The sequence below is a fragment of the Leptidea sinapis genome, chromosome 29 (assembly GCF_905404315.1).
Source record: "Leptidea sinapis chromosome 29, ilLepSina1.1, whole genome shotgun sequence".
Taxonomy (NCBI): domain Eukaryota; kingdom Metazoa; phylum Arthropoda; class Insecta; order Lepidoptera; family Pieridae; genus Leptidea; species Leptidea sinapis.
The window spans coordinates 1,307,137-1,328,044 of record NC_066293.1 but is presented as its reverse complement, the minus strand read 5'-3'; the positions used below and the strand labels follow the sequence as shown (position 1 = coordinate 1,328,044).

At 41.0% G+C, this 20,908-nt stretch overlaps 1 protein-coding gene across 2 annotated transcripts in view; it reads right to left on the bottom strand.

The window, feature by feature from the left end:
- LOC126973219 (bromodomain and WD repeat-containing protein 1) overlaps positions 1-20,908 on the bottom strand; it is a 59,085-nt gene that overhangs the window by 20,794 nt on the left and 17,383 nt on the right. Inside the window, exons 1-18 of one of the 2 annotated variants that reach the window (XM_050820405.1) lie at positions 20,503-20,550; positions 20,017-20,228; positions 18,900-19,011; positions 18,570-18,629; positions 16,992-17,060; positions 16,460-16,612; positions 15,905-16,106; positions 15,293-15,418; positions 13,945-14,076; positions 12,020-12,146; positions 11,145-11,313; positions 10,285-10,454; positions 8,728-8,760; positions 8,469-8,561; positions 7,817-8,024; positions 6,547-6,636; positions 5,296-5,492; positions 61-161 (exon numbers count right to left, since the gene is read on the bottom strand). In XM_050820405.1, the coding sequence (XP_050676362.1) occupies positions 61-161; positions 5,296-5,492; positions 6,547-6,636; positions 7,817-8,024; positions 8,469-8,561; positions 8,728-8,760; positions 10,285-10,454; positions 11,145-11,313; positions 12,020-12,146; positions 13,945-14,076; positions 15,293-15,418; positions 15,905-16,106; positions 16,460-16,612; positions 16,992-17,060; positions 18,570-18,629; positions 18,900-19,011; positions 20,017-20,228; positions 20,503-20,538 (2,290 nt within the window). In that variant the 5' untranslated portion in view covers positions 20,539-20,550. Of the gene's footprint in view, positions 1-60; positions 162-5,295; positions 5,493-6,546; positions 6,637-7,816; positions 8,025-8,468; positions 8,562-8,727; positions 8,761-10,284; positions 10,455-11,144; positions 11,314-12,019; positions 12,147-13,944; positions 14,077-15,292; positions 15,419-15,904; positions 16,107-16,459; positions 16,613-16,991; positions 17,061-18,569; positions 18,630-18,899; positions 19,012-20,016; positions 20,246-20,502; positions 20,597-20,908 lie in introns of those variants that run through there. The other variant, XM_050820404.1, reaches the window with a different exon arrangement.

The window sequence follows — 20,908 nt, the reverse complement described above, 5'->3', positions numbered from 1 at the left end:
GGCATACTAACGACTGCCTGCTGACGTTAATATGAAACCAGTATAAGGGTGTGCACTCACCGGCGGCGCCGGGCGCGGCGGAGGAGTGCGGCGCGCCGGCAGGACTCAGCCGCTCCAGCACGATGCCGGTCCACCACGAGTCATCGATCATACAGCGGAACCTGTTCAAATGAAAAAAAATCTAAATGTGGTGTTTTTGGAATAGTTTTAAAAACGGCTATACCGATCGACTGAAAACTGCGTGAAAATCGGTTTATTCACTCGAAAGTAATTGCGGTTTAAAAATTTATAAAATAGGGTTTTATTTAATTTTATTTATTTATTTATTGGTAATCAACAGCGTTACAGTAAACGTTAATAAACAATAATATATAATATAATTCTTAAGGCCATTATAGATTACTCATATTGACAATATTATTTTACAATAGTTTTACAACAAGATATATTACAGAACAACTGCCTCTTGTGTTTCTTATTTACTGTGTGTATGTTTGTGTGTGGGTGTGAAAGCGTATGTGTGTGGTTAGTAGATAACAATATGTATATATTGTAAACAAATGAGTAAGGCATCGCTTTAGACTGGTGTAATTTAATAATTTCACGCTTCAATTTATCCTTTTCTAACATGAAGATATCTAGAATATCATAGTTATTATTGTAATTATTTTGAATCCTGCAAATAATCGAGTTTTTATAATAGTTTTGTTTTGGTACGTGGTGCAACCAGGAGTTTCGTATGACGTGTTCTATATTGTGGTACATTAAACGATAGGGCACTTAATAATTCAGAACAGTTTGTATTGCCTGACAATAAAGAATGTAGAAACATTACATCTTGTTGGTTTCGGCGGAGTTCCAGTGGGTCTATATTAAAAAATCTACATGCTTCATCGTATGACGTGTAGGGATGATATGCTTTGTAACATAAATATTTTAGGAATTTTTTTTGTACGGTTTCAATTTTTTGTATGTAAGTTGTATAGTGTGGACCATACCAGATATTGGATGCATATTCTAGTAGACTTCTAACAAGTGCGAAATATAAAATTTTTATGCATTTTGATCAGACTTTTGAGCTAGAAGATAAGCTAACCCCATAAACATAGAACTGCTAACTCTGAGCTCAAAGAGCTGAAAATTCGCCTTGACCATTCAAATCTTAAGGCCAATCCTTGAAAGTTTGTGGTATGAATCAAGACAATCCATTTCCGAAGTTCAATCTATATATGTATATATAAGAGATTTCCACGTATATAGTCACTCATCACGATATCTCTGGAACCACAAGAGCTAAAGACTTGAAATTTGGTAGGAAAATTCTTTTCACCGAGTAGAGGTCAGATAAGAACGAATTTTCCAAAATTCCATCCGGAAGAGTTTTTTTTTTATTATGAACAGAACAATGTCTGACGGGTCAGCTAGTATTTTTATAAAAATCTGTTACAACAGGATGCCAGAAAATGTACAAAACAGTCGTGTTGCGAAATTTACATGATCTAACATTTATGTGGTAAAGATATTACAGTATTATAAATGACATTCAAAATGATACCACAAATTGGTAATGAATATAGAGCGAGCACCCCAGGCTAAAGAAAACCTATCAAATAAAATAAATGCCTGACAGAGCAGTTGAAAGAGATGTAATTATTGGAGTTAAAAGAACAGATAAAGAAAATTAAAAGTGTGTCTGAGTTCAAAGACGCAATATAGAATACTGAACTGACAACGGCAATGGAAAAAAACAAGATAAGTGGACTAAGATTATAACCGATTGGTATCCAAGCGATGGCAGTAAAAGAAAAGTTGGGAAAATTATGATAAGCGTCGCTGGGTCAAAATGTGCAAAATGCCTCGATTCTTTAATGTCCAAGGTGAAAAGCATCTTGGTCATCCAGAATAGAGTTCGACACGAAAGAAGAACCCAGGAGATCTACATTCTCTTTCACGTCATGAGCCATCAAGTCATTGTTCCTGTGCAGTGAAGGGAATAGCAGGTTGGCAGGAATATCCTTGGACAGCTTTGGCGAGAGACCAGAAAATACGAGTTCCCGAGGGAAGGAGTAAGTCTCTCGTCCATTCCGCCTATATGCTTAGACTTCTCCTCAGCAATAATTGTTTAGAGACCTGGAGGAATTATTCTATTGTTTTTCGCTTGGTATCTTCATGCTTAGATACAAACGCATTGGAGCAAGACTATTAGCAATCCTGTTTTCGGCTAGAGGCCATTTTGCATGGTTGAGACTTGCCACCGGTAGGCAGTACAGTCAGCAGCGAAAAATGAATCATCCGGCAAAGTTGCTCTTTATTTATTTATTTATTTATACTTTAATAAAACGGCGTAAGCCAATTACAATATTGAAGTAAGAATTAATTACAAACTAGACATATTACACAAATAATAGTTAATGAATACAAAGTTTACTGTAAATAACTAACAATTAATTAACATCCAAATACCGTTCATCCATTCCTCTCACAAAAACGCAAGCACTCTGTTAAAATCGTCTGCCATCCATCCGCAAATAAATCACAAGCAGGGTTGGCTTCGAGAAGAGCGTTGAGAGCAGAGAGAGACCTCGGTATAGGTGAGTTGGTGCGAGCCACAGTACGATGTGTCGGACTTGAGAACAATCTATGCTTGCGCCTCGAACAGTAATTGTCCGGTACAAAGATTCTACACAGCTCAACATGCAAACTCGGCGCATCTATATCACCTCTGAGAACTCTGCACATAACTGTGAGCTGCTGTCGTTTTCGCCTAACCTCGAGGGTGTTGTAGCCTAATGTACCCAGAAGAAATTTTGTGGGATACATATAGGGGTAGTATCCATGCGTACGTTTGTAAAGGTACCTAAGAAAAGCTTTTTGCACCTTTTCGAGAAGGAGTACATAAGTACTTTCATGCGGATTCCACACACACATAGCTGTTTCTAGCTTGCTGCGCACTAAAGCACCGAATAAAAGCTTTATGACTGGTTCAGATGTGAAATCCCCAGAATTCCTCAAAACAAAGCCTAAAATTCTATAGGATTCCTTGGCCAGAGTGGTAATATGATCATGGAAGGTTAATTTTCGATCGAATGTGACACCCAGGTCTTTGATAGTTTCTGGTCGAGATATCGAATCACCACCAATTCTATAATCAAACTCTATTGGGCACCACTTTCGACCGAAAGTCATGGCAAAGCATTTGGACGTATTAAATGCCATACGGTTCCTCAAGCTCCACTGGAACACAGCTTGCACATCATTTTGGAGTGCCATGCAATCTGAGTCAGATTTGATTTCTTTGAAGAGTTTCAGGTCATCAGCATACAGGAGACACCGAGAATTACCAAGCACATCTGGAAGATCATTTATCATTAAAAGAAACAGAAGAGGCCCCAGTATCGATCCCTGACTAACCCCAGATCGCGTGTGGTAATGATTGGATTCGAACAGACCAAGCCGGACATATTGTTGACGGTCACGCAAGTAGTCTGCGATAAGTCGGAGAAGTCTCGGTGCAAAGCCAATAGCGCTAAGTTTTTGTAACAATATGTCATTATTGATCCTGTCAAATGCTTTCTGGAAGTCAAAGTAGAGCACGTCAACCTGAGAACCACGATCCAGTTTTTCCGAGATAAAATCAACTAGTGACAACAAGTTAGTGTCTACAGATCTTTTCGGTCTAAAACCATGCTGCTCGCCACAAATGTATTTGTCCACTTGCGCGTATATGTAGTTGTGAATAATGCTTTCAAATACCTTTGCGGGCGAAGACAACACTGCAATAGGACGGTACTCTTCAACTTTCGATTTATCAGAGCTTTTCGGTACTGGGGTAACTCTCGACAACTTCCATTGGGACGGATATTCTCCCGATTCCAGGGCAAGATTGAAAATATGACAAAGAGGCATACAAAAGTTCTTTTTTGCCAGCTTTAGGACTGCAGGAGGAATACAATCCGGTCCTACGGAACTGCTCTGCTTCAACTTGTTGATTCCACCTATGACATCATCAGGTGTAATATGAAAGATGTTTACATAATTGCTGTCATACGTTCTATCGAAGCCATAAGCTTCATCTGTATCGAGTACAGGTACATCTGGCAAAAATGTGCTTGAAAAAAAGTTGGCGAAAGCATCTGCAGCAGCAACACCTGAAAAAGTTTGCCCCTCAAAAGTCACACTAGGTTCAAATCCACCTTTGGTGCGAAGGCTTGAAACGTGACGCCAAAAACCGCGAGGGTTGGCTTTGATGTTAACTTCAATATACTTAATATAGTCGCAATAGGATGACTCTATTCGGGTTTTAAGATCTGCTCGAAGTTCTGACAATCTTCTGTATATTTCTGGTGAGTAAGAACATTTCCATAATCTATGCAACTTCATCTTACACTTGATATCTCGGATAATATCACACGTAAACCAAACGGGGTAACGTTTACTATGGCATTCTTTACGTCGTTTCCTAGGCATGCACTGGTCAAAGATATTATAAACGGATTTATAAAAATTTTCAGTTGCATCTCTCACAGTATGTGCCTCCAGAACTGTACGCCAAGAATTTGCCTCGATTAATGCAGAAAAAAGCTCATAATCGCATCGACTAAAATTCCAGTCCCTGCAAGGATTTATATTAGATGGCTCAAGAAAATCTGAACGGCGACATGTATCGAGCCTGACTTCAATCTCTAATGGTGGATGATACGCGTCGGGCAGAACTATACCTTCAGCAGTTATAACACGCACCACTCCACACACATCGCTCTCTCGAACCAGAATTACATCAAGCATACCTCCAAACATATTTAATTTCTCTTAGTCCTGTGTCCAAGGGTAGGATGCAAGACTTTATGCCGCCTAAAAGTGCTCTAGTTTAGCGGACGGAAACCTAAAAAGCAGAGCCGCATGAAAATCGTGATCGGCACAATGATAATATGGATCAAGCAGTAGTCAAATGAAAATCATAAAAATAAGTCCAACCAAGTTCTATGGAATCCTAGACCTCTTTACCATCATCATTTACTAGTGAGAGGGTCCTTTGCCAGGATGACGGCTAGATTATGGGTACCACAACGGCGCCTATTTCTGCTGTGAAGCAGTAATGTGTCAGCATTATTATGTTTCGGTCTGAAGGGCGGCTTAGCTAGTGAAATTACTGGGCAAATGAGAAAACATCTTATGTCTCAAAGTAACGAGCGCATATGAGTGCCGCTCAGAATTTTTGGATTTTTCAAGATTCTTGAGCGGCACTGCATAGTAATGGGCAGGGTGTATCAATGTCAAAGCCCGCAGCGCCGCTACCTGTCTCCCTGCTTCCAGCGGCGCGCCACGGACACGTCGTACTGATGGCGCAGCACCAGGAAGTCGATCACGTCGGGCATGTCGTGGTAGCGCACCGTGAAGCTGCCCTTCTCCGACTCGCGCGCCAGCTTCAGGCACACCACGCGCGGCGGCTTTATCACGTACTTTATCCCCACAACCTTCACCGCTTCGCAATCCTAGACATTATGGCTGTTAATGCTTATATAATATTAGGACCGTGACGGTTCTTCATATAATATTATCGTAAATCATAACAATAATGCCCCGATATGTGTTATACACTTCTACCAAAATTGTACTAGATTAAAGGTAGCTGTCGTTAGAACTGGCACAGAAATATGACTACAAATAAACTTGGGTTATAGTTGTGCGTGGTATGGTCTAGCTAGCGGTCCTTTTAACATGACAAAATTGAAAACTTAACAAAATTGAAACTGTTAGGGCATAAAAAGGATCAAAAGTTTGCTATTTTCGGTAAATAATTATTATTTTTTATGTGTTTTGTAATTCCGAATATTTAGCCAAGAAATTATTGTATAATATTTTTTTTACATTGACGGACGGGACGAGCAGGACGCCCATTGATACGCCCTGCCCATTGCAATGCAGTGCAGCTCAGGATGCTTGAAAATCCCAAAAATTCTTAAACGGTACGTAATGCACATTACCTAACTTACTAAATTCATTATTTAATTCTACTTGCTATATTATTGACATGGTTTTTTTTTATTGATTTTTATAAAATTAAACAACGGTTGAGCAGTGAGATCAATTGGGTTGACCCCTGACCCTGAAACTAATAACTAAAACCAATAACGAAAATATTAACTGTATTTTACGCTGTACTTTGCCTCAATAGACCGCAATTGCTAAAACTAACATTTGACTTCATTCTTGAACTGAAAATGTGAACTCCCATAATAAGTTAGGTGCAGCGGGTATATAAAATGACCAATATTCAGTACATCCTTAATGTTAATCCTGGTGGGATTAATCACTTGAGACTGAGGTCATGCTCCTATATTCGTGAAACGTATAATAGAATAACAGCACTGTAAAAGAAAATTGGTCCTTCAAGCCGGATTAACCGTAGTGGCTGCAGGTCTTGTTACATATGTGACAGTTGTGAGTGTTGGACGAGACTATAGCCGGCGGTGGCCACATACCAACAGGTAAAAGGTTAAGAGCTTTACCAAAATATACATTAATTTATGGAATTTCATAACTTACACTGATCTGCATTCTCTCCCATGGTTTGTCTCTCGGGTGAACTTTGTATAGATCCTTCTCGCTGACAGCTTCGAAGTACCGTTGGTGACCCTAACGGGGACAATTGGTTTAATAAACAATATACAAAAACTACCTTCTGTCAAGCCCATTATACGTTGTAAAATATACTACAAACCTCGATGTTTGAGGATGTTAGTTTACACTATGAGAATATTTTCTCAAATTGTAATTGCCAGCAAAAGTGCCAAAGTTGAAATATTTACATTCTAAAATAATTTTATTTCAAAATATTATTATAAGAAACACAGTAAAACGCAGCAAGAGAAGAATTTATTTCACCAGTCGGTCTTGATCCTGCATTTTAGATTACATAATATATATTTTTAATTAGCTGGTGGCGGGAAGCTTCGCTTCAACTGAACAAATACATATATATAAATAGCATATATACAAAATTTTATAGCAATATTTAAAATCTTTTTTGTTAATGACGAAATTTGTTAAGTTTTATCATAACAATTATTATTTCGATTTTCCCTGTTCTTGTGTCATTACAAGATAATGTCACAGCTGAAATGTTTACACAAAATAAAAATTTGAAAATAAAAAATTTGGGTCACGAATGGAAATAAAAACGCATCCTATCTCTCAAGTTGGATCAAACTGAAGACATAGTGCAAAATTTGATTAATACACAAATAAAATTAGAAAAACAAAATTTTATGAACGGTGCGGGGTTCGAACCCACGACCTCCGGCTTTCCGTACCCTTGCTCTAACCAACTGAGCTAACCGTTCCAGTGACGTATTGTTATAAAATCTTGTATGCTTTGTTCAACTCTCAGGTTGTGGCTTCATCTACAGGATCTACTTTACAGTTGATAACCTGCTCAACCCCAATATTTGCTTATTAGGAAATTAACTTGAGATGTAGCTCATGTAATTCCAAACAATTTTTTATGTTTTTAAAGTGATAACCCTCACTTCTAGGATTAATACATAAATAAAATTTGAAAATCAAAAATTTTATGAACGATGCGGGACTCGAACCCAGCCACAACATGAGAGTTAAACAAAGCATACAAGAATTAATAAAGATACGTCACTCGAACTTTGTTAGCTGTGTTGGTTAGAGCACCGGCACGGAACGCCGGACGTCCGTGGGTTCGAGTTAGTTTCAGTAGTTTAGGAGTTCATCGCGGACAAACAACATGACACGAAATTTCTATATATAAAGACTACATACAGCTGAAGTCGGTCACGTGACTTACAGTTGTGAAGTACAAGCAGCGGTCTCCCATCTGCGGGTGGTAGGGCGCCTTGCGCGGCGACACGGCGCTCAGCCACTCGCCCACGCGGTAGGGCTCCGCCAGCTCGGGCCCCGCCGGCTCGGGCCCCGCCCCCGCGCCCGCCGTGCTCGGGCCCGCACTCGGAGTCGCGACGGGCGCGCGCTTCGTCGTCACCGTGCTTGGACTGTATCTGCAAACAAACAAAGATAATATTAAACAAATTTAATTTACACCCAAAATTTTTGAACGATACGGGACTTGCGACCCTTCGGTTTCCGTCCGAGCGCTATTATCAACTGAGCCAAGCGTTAATGTAACACATGGTTCGTAAACCTTGGTATGTCTTGTTCAACTCTCAGGTTGTGGCTCCATCTACAGGATCTACTAGCAATTATCAAGTGTAAACTTGATAACCTGCTCAACCAGTTCTTTCGGATAGATTATTATAAACTTGTAATACGATCTCTTTGGCTGCACTATTTGTATCTGGCTAGTTTTGATAACATTAAAACGACTACATTAAAAAAATTGTAAAATGTTGTTTCCAGCTATTTTAATTTGATTATCAAGAAGTCAACAAGAGTGATTCCTATAAAGAATTAATAAAGAGGTTATACTTCATAATAATTAATACCTTTTGGTGGGCAGCGGGCGTCTCCTGGCGCGAGCAGGCGGGGCCAGTGCGGTGCCCGCCTCCCAGTCGGAGTATTGCGACGACGATGACGAACTGAAATGAAAATATTGATTCGTAAGATTCAGTTAGATACAGTACCAGTGCTTTGTTATTAAATCGTATAATAAATATCAAAGGTGTTTTGGTAAAACGTTTTTTGAACACTTAAAGCACAAACAACCTAACAGCTCCTAGACAACCATAACTTAAATAAACTCACCTGTCGCTTTTGCTTGGCGAGTGTGAAGTGTTACTGGAACAGAAGAAATACAATTAAGATTATGATGGAAAAAAATGTTATTTAAAATTACACATAGACATCCAGGGTGATATTAATACCATCTTTGTGCTTCAGAAGAGGGCTATTCGCGCGATTTATAACCTAGGTCCTAAAGAATCATTTAGAGAAAAATTTAAAGAAATAAACATTTTGACTGTTGCTTCTCAATACATTTTCGATAATGTTCTGTATGTTCACATTGAAGAATTTTCTAGAAACTGTGACATTCATAATGTTAACATGAGGAACAAACATAAACTTGTTATGCCTACTACTCGGTTGGGTCGAGTTAGTAAGTCTTTTGTTGGGCGATGTCTATGCTTCTACAATATGATCCCAGAAAATGTACAATACAATTAATGTGTTACGAAATTTAAAAGAATTGTTAAAAAACGTTTGTGTGGGAAAGGTTACTAAAGCATAAACGATTTACTTAATGACACCACGGACTGGGAATGAAGCGAACACCCTCAGGCTTTTTAATTATAAATGTTTATTGTACGATATTACATTGTAATCCATATTTTATATAAAAAAAAAAGCCCGCTGAGTTTCTTGCGCCCGTTCTTCTCAGGTCTGAGGCAGTCTCTTTTGAATGGGTGGTAGATTTTGACGTTCAATAAGTGATTATAAATCCTATTTTGAATAAAAATATTTGAATTTGACATACACACATTATAATAATAGGTAAAAGCAGACATAGCAACCGCAAACAATTTAAAAAGTGTCGGTAGCACTATAAGTAGTTCTACCCACTTGACTCCTCCCACTCGCTCGCAACGTGCCAATGTGTTTAAAGTTTCCGAAGTCATGTGTACGTTTATTTGACGCTTTATAAAATTGGCAACGCTCTTGTGATTCCTCTGGTGTTACAAGTAGCTGCGGTGATCACTTACCATCAGGTGACAAGTATGTATGCTCCCTCTTGAAAGATATGTGCTAGATTAATGACAACGGCCTTAAAATAGCAAAAGCTATATGGCCGCAAATATAGTCTACGAACCAAAAATCTTGAAAAACATCCTACAAGCGCCCCACTACGTACGGATTTAATACAACGATATATCTAATAAGATACAAATACATATAAACATAGATATGACTCGGACAACAGACATCAATATTTATCATATAAAGAATTGCATCTAGGGTCACTAATCAGTGATCACAAAACAGGATCTTTATCTTTTTTTGTATTAAAATTTATGAATGATTATTCATAACAGAATCTCTCTGTATTATATGTCAACCCAAGTTTGGGACCGGTTAGCAAACTATATTATTGATATAACGTCCATTCAACTATGTAGTCCAAAGAGGATGTAAATACTACGTAATAAGAGGCGGGACTGCATGAGTAAAAATTGAAATTTAGTTTAGAAAGTATGTGTTTTGGCATAAGTTTGAATTGGTAATTAAAATAATGGCGACGAAGTATAATCGGGCTAAGTTTGAAGGCATTACAGCCGTCACCCATGAATCGAGTCCGTCCGTCACCTGTGCGTGTCGGAGTGGGCGGGCGGGCGCCGGGCGCGGGGCGGGCGCCGCTCGCGCGAGCTGCGGGACGACGGCGACACGGACAGACACACGGACTCGTCCGACGTCGAGCTGCTCGTCACCTCCGCCGCCTCCTCCGAGCACGACGAGCCGCGCCGCTCGCGGTCCTCCTGCGGCCATAGCAATAACTGGACTGATGGATGGTGACAGTATCAATGAAGAAGGAATAAATAGATATATTAAGAAAAAAAATATATAGTGAACGATTTTAAATATTTGCTCAGTTTTGATTTAAATATAGAGATTATTAAGATATTCAATAAAATAAAACTATAAAATACGGCAAAAGGCCATGTTACCTGAAACATGAATGACATCAAACCCCAATTATCATCGCTGCATCGCTTGAAAAACTGTTTGTTATATTAAGTATTATCTAGTATTTCTTAGGCGCTACGTAATAATTGGCCGCCATCAAACACGCGGAAACCAAAAAGAATGATCGAAGATTTCTTTGTAAACGCGATGTCGACATCCCTACACGTGTCTCGATGCTACAAAATTGTCCCTCCTAATATCCTTTATTTGTTTTTTGGACAGAATTTTACTGAACTCTTTGTCATTGCGTTGCGTTGTATACATAGCGCTCTCAAAACACAGCTGAACAAAAACTCTGCCTGATAGACGCGTAGGCAGAGCTTTTCTTCAAACAATTTTTGAGCGTGATTGTGATTCTAGTTGTTTATAGTACGTCAATGTATGAATAAGAATCATTAAATATTGTGGAGTTATAGGATGGAAGTACCTTTCAAAAATAAGTGATTGCTTTGTGCGAGTGCATTGTAAACGTGTATACATACCGCGGCAGCTGGTTGCTCGGGCTGCGGGCGGGCTCTCGGCGCCGGAGCCCTAGGCCTGCGCCCCGCACGCCGCCGGCCCGCCCCATCTCCCGTCGCGGTCGAGATCATGACGGGGCGGCGCCGCATCTCGCGCCGGTACCATGCCATTTCCAAATCATTCAGCTCCAAGCTAAAATTATACGTATTTAATACAGTTAAATAAATTGACTGCCTTTATAAGTCGTAATGTATACCAAATATTAATGATCAACTTTTTCAATCATAAGCGAAGGAAAGTAAATTGGAAAACTTAAAACAGGAATCTATATCACCTACATAGAGAATAAAAAGAAGTGGACCAAGTAGTGATCCCTTGGGAACACTACTAGGTACTGGAACACAACTAGAAATGTAGTTATTTAGTAAAACAGCTTCAGAAAGCTTATCTATGTATGACGAGAACCATCGTAACAAGTCGCCCCGTATTCCCTACTGAGTTAGCTTACATATCAACGTACTGTAGTCAATTTTATCAAATGCCTTACTATGGTCGGTGTAGATTACATCGACTTGCATACCATTATCCATAGCGTGTGTAATAAAATTGTTGAGCAGTAAAAGATTAGAAACAGTAGAGTTGGAAGGGACTAAAGGTGTTTTTTAAGTTAGCATACAATTGCTAATAAATGAACCTAGTTATCACAGCTGTAAAAGTCTATCTAGGCGTATAAGTCATCTAAGTATAAGGGTATATAAACGATATCTTCAAATAAAGCACCTCTCCCACCTACAGTGGCCAGTAACATGGAAAAGCTTGTGTGACTGAGCCGTGGGACTTCTGCTCCCAAGACATTGGGAGAGTCTTTAGAGTGTTCGCTATTCGCTGTGATCACAACCTGGCCCGCTCGATCCTGTCGCGCGCCGCGGGACTGAGCGGCGCCACGATGGGGCGCGTGCTGAGCGGCACGTCCAGATGTTGCCACGTGCCGGCCGTGTGCCGCACGCCCTCGCCGCGCCACACGCCTGCGACACGACACAACAATATAGTACTTATAATACGCGAACAGGAGACTCGCTTGGGAAAACATTCAACTTGTTAAGCGTCCTAAACCTCCCATCCTTTTCCTCCTCGAGTGACGCCACGGATGCGACTGCGACGGTTTCACCTCTTACGAATTTTTTAATTTAAATAAAATAAAATATTAGGATTCCAAGTGTTTTACTGTGTTGGGAGTAAAGTATAGACTTCGGTTCAGTAGTGATAGCATTTTAGTGGATAGATTTGAGCAAAAAGTGACGGAAAACGGCAGTTAATTCAATACACCAAGTATGTAAACGTCCAAAAACAATAGGGCAACCCCAGTGAAAGGCTCTGAAACGAATACTTCAGTTTCCTTAGATAAAACCACTACGGAAAATGTTTACTGTGGAATTTTTAGGGTTTTGTAAATTTAATGGAAATTTCTAGTAAGTTCAAGATCAAATCGAACAGAGAAAAGAGTATGGAAAATGTGTAAGCAGGATAAAAATAAATAAAAGAAATTTCTAGTCCAATTAAAAAATGGAATCGGAGAATCATTTTGAAAAAAGAACAGATCCGGGGGTATATAAGCCGTACTAAGCGTGGCCTACGGCAGTTCTAGTTCTGACTCGAAAGTGTAAAGGAAGAAGAAGAAGATAGAAGAGACGTTTGACGCGTTATAAAGGTACCGCCGCCCATAAGAGGAAAAATTCAGAAAAATGAACGCGAATTAAGACTCGTTCCTATAAGCGGAGTATTAGTTCCAATCCCTGACCCAATCTCGTGTAATTATAAAATATGAATATAGGGTATGTTAGGTAAACTAATACGGAATTCAAGAAAAATTGTGATTTGAATTAATTATATTCAAGAAGAAAGAATAAACTGCACAAGCAATCTTAAAAGTTAGCTAGAGTAAAGAGTAATAAAATAATAAGTTAACTATGATAAAATAATTTTCCAGCACTTCCCTCCTCCTCCATCTTTCCTATCGTGATAAGATAGAGCAACTTTTATCTATTGTGTTACAGCACATGGTCGAGATATTCTACCATGCGCTTAGAATTATTTTTCGGGGTATATGAATGTGTTGAACTACGGTTTCATTCGTGAATTTTTGTGTCCAGCTAATGCACAAAATATTTAAGCTAAGTAACGACAAAAAAGTCTGATTTCTTTTGTATCAGCCCATATTATTCCCACCTTAGGTACTAGGGGATGGCAGAAAACAATCGGCGCAAGATAATATTATTTCGAGTAGCATAAGCCGAGGATTTCCCCGTTAATGTATTTGTTAATATTTTTTAATTTCAAAGAATTATAATATTATTATAGTCAACTAGCTGACCAGACAGACGCTGTTATGATAATTGAAAAAAAATATTGATGTAATAATTCGGAAATAATGTAGTCTAAAGCCAAATTGACAATTTTTTTAGTATTAAGATGGATATAGTATGTTATCCTCAAGATATAGACATATTACGCCAGCGCGGACTTTTCCGTAGACCTATATAAGATACACAATTCCACCATATATTATATTGTTATATCTCAAAGGGCTTAGACAGCGTTTTCGTTGAAAGCTCCCATATAGACGGCATATTTTTTTCCGACACCTCCAATAAATATCGTTAATGTATTTAAAAACTTAACAAATAATATCACTAAAACCTTCCTCGAGAACCACTCTATCCATTGGTGAAAAAACCTTAAAATTGGTGCATAAGTTAAGTTAAGAAGAAGCAGTCACACGCGGCGGAGGACTTCGTTTAATACAATTGTAGTGAATGAGTGTACCGGGAGCATGATGCACGGGCTGGTCGGCTGGCGGCGTGGCCGGGTCGGCCGCCAGCGCCTCGATCATGGCGTCCAGGCGGCTGCGGGCGTCGGCCGCGGGCACCAGCTCCGACAGCGACAGGTTCTCACGACCTGCGACCACTACGATGTTATATGTCGAACAAAAGGTTATTACCGCAGGAAAAGTTAAAATTAATAGTGATCTATTTAAATGAGTTGTTACACTGACCTTAATTTAAATTATTAATTATAATTGAAACCAAAATATAGAACGATGCGGGACTCGAACCCGCCACCTCTCGGGTTCCGTTCGAGCGCTCTTACCAACCGAGTCAACCGTTCGAGTGACACATGATTTGTAAATCTTGGTATTTCTTGTTCAACTCTCAGGTTGTGGCTTCATCGAGGGAGATCACATTAAAATAACAAATTGTTAAAATTATTTACATCTTTAATTGCAGCAGCACTATGCTCTTTTGGTCCTTCGAGACGGATAATGTGAAATATCTGGAATTTGTTGTAATAATTAACTAATTATAAGCATTAATGTTGTTTTAATTTAAGCACAATCATATTGGCAACGTCATTTAAAAAAAATTCGTAGTTTTTAGGTACATTTAGAATATAATATAACTGGAGTACGAAACTTTTCGTTTATTATACGTAACTTATGTAAATGTCAATTTAATAAAATTTTAAATGATTGCAACTAAACGCGTATTAAGAAATTAATACTTAATAATATCCATAGCCCCGAATGTACAAAGAAGAAATTATAAAATAATTATATATTTTAGTCGACCTACTTGAACTAATTATAAATGTGATATATTGTATATTACAAGACTTTGAATAACAAAATTTTGTTTCGTCGTTCTATCGTGCACTTTTATCGTTATAATTATTTGCTCGTTCTTCTTGGGTTTGGTGCTCGCTCAGTTGGACGTAAAAATTTTTTTTATGGAAAAGATGGACAAACGAACGCACGGGTCATCTAGTGTTAAGTGACCACCGCCGCCCACATTCTCTTGCAACACCAGAGGAATCACAAGAGCGTTTCCGGCCTTTAAGGAAGGTGTACGCTTTTTTCATTCTTAGACTTTTGTTGTCGTTGCGGTTTGTTGTTTATGTCTTCGCAAGTTTGTCGGCCCTCTACCCAAAGGTACCTCAATCGCTCATTTGTCAGGTAATTATCACAAACGAGCGTAGAGATGTTCACGGCCTAGGACCAGGTGGCTCCTGGCAAAACATTAGTAAAGATCCATTTTATTACGTGTAATGTAAAGCATTCGCCCTCTACTGAGCGTCTACGGAGATGTAGATGTTTATATAAGTGAAGGACACTGACCTGGCACCAGCCGCTGGTACAGCGGGTCGTGGGGAGCCCCCTCCACGTCCACCAGGAAGGGCGGCGGCATCAGGTGCGGCGGGATTTCTGTCTGCTCATCCAGGGCTCCACCCAGCGCGTCGCGAACTGTATATCATAACAATATATAGTCACCAACTTACCATTTACTTAAAATAAGGTACATCTGATGCCACTTCTTAGCACACTGATGTAGCACATATGGTTAATATTTTCGTTAGAATTTATGCCGCGCCATATTTTCCTGTTAATTGTTCTTACATGACATATGGAGTCGTTGGTTTATTTTTTTATCACTTGAAAAAAAGTTTATTGAATCATGGTATAATATATATATAAGCATAAGGTATAAGCCTTCTTTATTATAGTGACAGTTATTGAGGAGGATTGACGGACGTTAAAAGGAGATGAATGCGTTACGACGCAACAATAGGACGGGGGTTTTGAGAGTGCAAAGTTACAGCACCTTTTCTTTGTTGTGTGTTCGGGATACGGACTCTCGACTGTGTGTGATGCTCGCGCAAGCCGGTGGGCGTTGGCAGTCGTCACATCGCCAAGGTGAGGGTGGTATCCAGCAGGCCACCTGCGACTCACCCAGCGGGCGGTAGTCCGTGTGGAAGAACAGCTCGGTGGGCAGCGCGGCCAGCAGCGGGTGGCCGGCGCCCAGCCCCAGCAGCAGCACGTGGCCGTGCGAGTCCGACGCCGCCACCACGGCGCCCGCGCCGCCGCCCCACTTGGCGTCGAAGATGGCGCCCTCGCCCTGGCCCTCGATCACGTTGTGGAACTGCGCGAGCACCTGCACCGGACGGTCGATAACATATCATTCCATAAACGGTTCACTAGAGCGCGATAGCACCGCGTCCGATCAGAGGCCGACCGGTAGGTTATTACTTACGCACTAATCCGATCTCTATCCGACTCCGAGCGATTCAGAGGCCAGTTCTTGGCATATCGCAATCATCCGAACGCAACTCGGAATCGGTTCGGACGCGTGCGCCGTTCATCCTCTTACCACTACTAATTCGGTCTGACAATAATCTTCAGAGAAATCGGATGACGGAAGCCGGATCTAGTGCTCGGACTACTCCGGAGCGTGTTCTCACGGATTACGGATTGGATCCTCCCGCCGGAAGCACGTGTGCGGCTCACCTCGCCGGTGGTGACGTGCCACACGAACAGCTGGCCGTCGTGTCCGGCCGACAGCAGCACGGCCCGCAGGCTGGGGTGCGGCTCCAGCACGTAGGCCTCGTCCCGGTGACCGCGCAGCGCGCGCAGCTGGGTGCACGTGCGCGAGCACCACACCTGCCCGCACAACAGTTTGTTATTTATAGTGACATCCCTCACTTCTGAGATTAGATATACAAATTTAATAATTCCGCGGAAATCGGATTCCATCCGAGCGCTCTTACCAACTGAGCCACCAGTTCAACTGACACATGATTCGTATCTCTTGTTCAACTCTCGTGTTGTGGAACACCTACAGATCTACTTTACACTTGAGAACCTGATAAAATAAGAGATAGTAGTGTGCGTGACAAGCTACGTCTTACACCCACGATTTGTATGTCACTAAGTTAACAGTCAATCTCATTTTCTTAGAAGTTTTCACAGCTGTCTAAATGTGCAAATGATCTAAGCATATGACCAATGATATTCTACTTTTGTTTAATATGACACCTACCCGCACTGTGTTGTCGGAGACGGCCGTCATCACGAACTCGTCGCTGCAGTCCCAGCATACCATCGTCACCTAAATCAGTTGTATTAACAATTAATTACAGACATCCATTACATACCGACAAATTCTATCAATAATTTTTTTATTGCATTTTTATATCATAATTATTACGAAGCTGGCACGAGACTGATTTGATTGAGCCGGAAACCGCTCTTTTATACCCTCTTCACACGAATTGGCGCGCTGTTATTGGTCGACTATGTGACGTTTTGCCCCCGTAAGAGATAGGTAACAATGGTGAAGAGACCAAATTTGTTTGTTCATTCAATAACTTAAGTCAACATGTCATGAGGTCAGCCTGGGACTAGGTTATGATTACTTTGTAGCAATAACAGTAAAATATTGTATATCTTATTAAAAAGAGCACAAAAAAGAATGCTGAGTGAGTTTCTTGCAACATTTCTTCTTTTCAAAGCTCCATTTGTTTCCGAAACGATGGTAGTGCTATAAATAACATCAAAAAGAATTCTAAAGGAATCAATTTTGAGAAAATGAATGCCTTTATGCCTTTTATGCTGCTGCTCCATGCCAACACTTCAGTACTGCTGGCTAAACATAGAATTACGGATTACACTCTCTGGGCTTGTGACCTAGGTGAGGGGCTACTAATATGTTTTAATTGACTGTCAATACATTCTTCTTTATATAATTTTATACCACGTAAAACAACGAGGTCATCCCTGGTTTTTACTCCATTAGCATATATTTTATGTAATTATATGGGGAAAAAATCATATTAAACTAAAAATAACATCCATTACATCTTTTTGTTGGTTAGTCTTACTTACAGCATGAATATATGTTTTAGATCTGTAAATAATAAAACTTTTGTATTTATACACAGAGCAATTGCCGTTAAAATTTGAAAATTCAATTAACTGTACAAATACTCTATAAATACAAATTGTGGTGATCCTTACACAAACGTCACAATAAAATATAATAAAATGGCTCATAGCTCTTAGAATATAATTAAACAGCGTATACAGGACCTGACAGCTCGATCAAGCGTGATCATTTGTATTTGTCAATGAGTGTCAGCTACGAGCTAATGTTAAGTGTGGTCGACTTTTTACAACTTGTCAATCAGAATTGGATACAACAAATAAGTATATTTAACAAAATTTTCTATCAAACACCAAATTCGTATTTCGTTAACTTGTGATATTTGCTACCTTCAGCTCTCGCAGACCGCTGTTGTCAAAAAAATAGTTTGCTATAATTCGTATCACCTAAAATGTTTGACAGCCGATCAACTACATACACAACGAGGGGGCTAGTGTAGCAGACAAAAGTGCATTTTAAATAGAAATAAGCAATCGTTTAAATAGCGCCCATTTCGAATTTCTGGCTGTCATTTTAGGCAATAACCCCGTTGTTTTGTGGTCTACGTATCACAATCATACTCATGTTTTACCGGCGATAGACAGACTGGAGAGAAAATAGTCCGAGAAGTTATCTGGATCACCAGATCATTCACACTCACATACACTCATCATCATACGAGCACATAATACTCACCGAGGTGAGTCTTTGATATTCAGTACGAGCGCATCTTCTGCAACAAGATGTGCAACAAAGCTGGAACAAGGCCCATCGTAAGTCAGGCTGAATCAGAACGGTTAGCACCAACAATTATTATAAAAGTTTTTTATGGGAGAGTGAACCAAACGTTTTTGGATCACTGCATCATGCACGGTTAGTGATTCTTCACACAGGGGTGCTACAGTTTTACATGTTGTTCCCATTACTTTGCTTGACGTATGGATCAGCGATCACTCTCCACGTTGCATCGTTGGGAACTGACTCGACCCACAACTTATTGTAATAATTCCTGGCCGGAGCCCTCACCTTGAGTTTCTTCTGGTCGTCGTCGGCGGAGGTCCTCAGCAGCGTGTGCCGCCATTGCGTCGCGTACAAGCTCCACAACGCCGCGGTGCCGTCTTTGCTTCCAGATACGAACCTGCACAACGCGGTACTGACTTACAGGAGAACGGAGCTACCACATATTTTCAGGGTTTATAAAATTTTTACTTTCTCATAATGAGTTTATTGCTTTATTTTAATTTGAACTAATATTATAAAGAGCTAAAGTTTGTATGTAGGGTAGGTAGGGGTAATCTCTAGATCTACTGAACCGATTTGGTAAATTTTGTAACTAATAGAAAAACACATTATTATATATTATGTGTATATATAATTAACCCGACAAACGAAAATACTTTTTAAAATAAATTTTAAAAATACTTTAATAGCCGGATTGGCAAAGTAAATCGGAGAAAAACGGTCAAAGGAAAACGTTTCTCACAAACGATGAGAAATATATGATTTTCCCTACTAGAGTTATATCGAACCTGTATGGTATAAATCTAGTAGGGAAGATGTCCTACTTATTAGCGGTGCCATGTGCTTCATGATTCGCTCAACCTTTCTCACTCGGTCTCAATCTCCCTCTCCCTCTTCTTGGATAAAATCTTCGTGACATTGGCACACAAAGACACTGGATTTCAAAAATGATCCTAAATTCGTTCTTTGCACTCTCGAGAACCTCTTATTCGATATCCAAATGATCCCAAATTCGTTCTCTGCACCCTCGAGAACCTCGGATACGATATCTATAATGTTGAAATCATAATTTTGAGGAGGCCATTTTAAAAAAAACCTGCACGATACAAGGCTAGTAGAGAAGATGTTCCACTTACTAGCGGCCGCGAGCTTAACCTGCACGATACTAGGGATAGGCTAGTAGGGAACACCGAGAGTAAGAAATACTCTCCCTCAATCGGAGTCAATTGCTCTTTCCCTTGAACAAAAACCTCCTCCTCTTCTTGTACAAAAACGTCCCACATTTTCGTGACGCTCTATTGCGTTCCATTCGTAAAAATTTTACCCTCGTGCGCCTAAAGAAGTTTCAGTTCAAAAAGTTGTTTAAAATGATTACGATGAAGCATACAAACAAGCGAGGTACCTGAGGCCGCGGTGCGCCCAGGCGATGGAGTCGACGGCGTCCAGGTGCACGGCCGTCTCCAGCACGCGGCGCGGGGCGGCGGCGCGAGCCACGCTGTAGATGCGCACGTGGTGGTCGGCCGACCCCGCCGCCAGGAACGCGCCGCCCGCCGACCACGCGGCGCAGATCATGTGGCACGCGCCCGGCCGCATGCGCTCCACGTACTGCACGGGCTGCGACAGGAACTGACCTGCGGCGAGACCAGCACTGGCACGACATCGCGAGTGCAACAAGGGGCTCGGCCCGCACACTTAAGTAATGAGCCTGGCCCGTTTTCGTCGCTTGTCTAGCAGCGAGAGGCTCTATCTGAACGTGTAAATTATCCAAGTCAATTAAACTATCGCAAGTGAATGCGGAGTGGTCGGCTCTACATGAAGTCTGCACTCCGGGAGGACATCACCTCCCGTAACTGTGACTATTGAGAGAACATTAAAAATGTATCCATACCATCGGGCGAGCATGTCCAGAATGCAACAGAACCATCGGTGGAGGTGGACGCGAGCCACCGCACGTCTGAGTGACCGGCGGGGGACCAATGGACCTGGAATGTATTAAACATTTTATTGAACTAAGTGCTAAACGTTCGTCATGGTGAACTAAACTGAACACCAGCCGCTCCACCGAGCGACACGCTACATACCGTCTGCGTGCAGGCGACAGGTCTCACCGAGGTGATGGTGCCGGCGTGCGCGTGCAGCACGGCGCGCGGCGCCCCGCTGGCCAGGTCCCACACCCTCACCAGCCGCTCCACCGAGCGACACGCTACATACCGTCTGCGTGCAGGCGACAGGTCTCACCGAGGTGATGGTGCCGGCGTGCGCGTGCAGCACGGCGCGCGGCGCCCCGCTGGCCA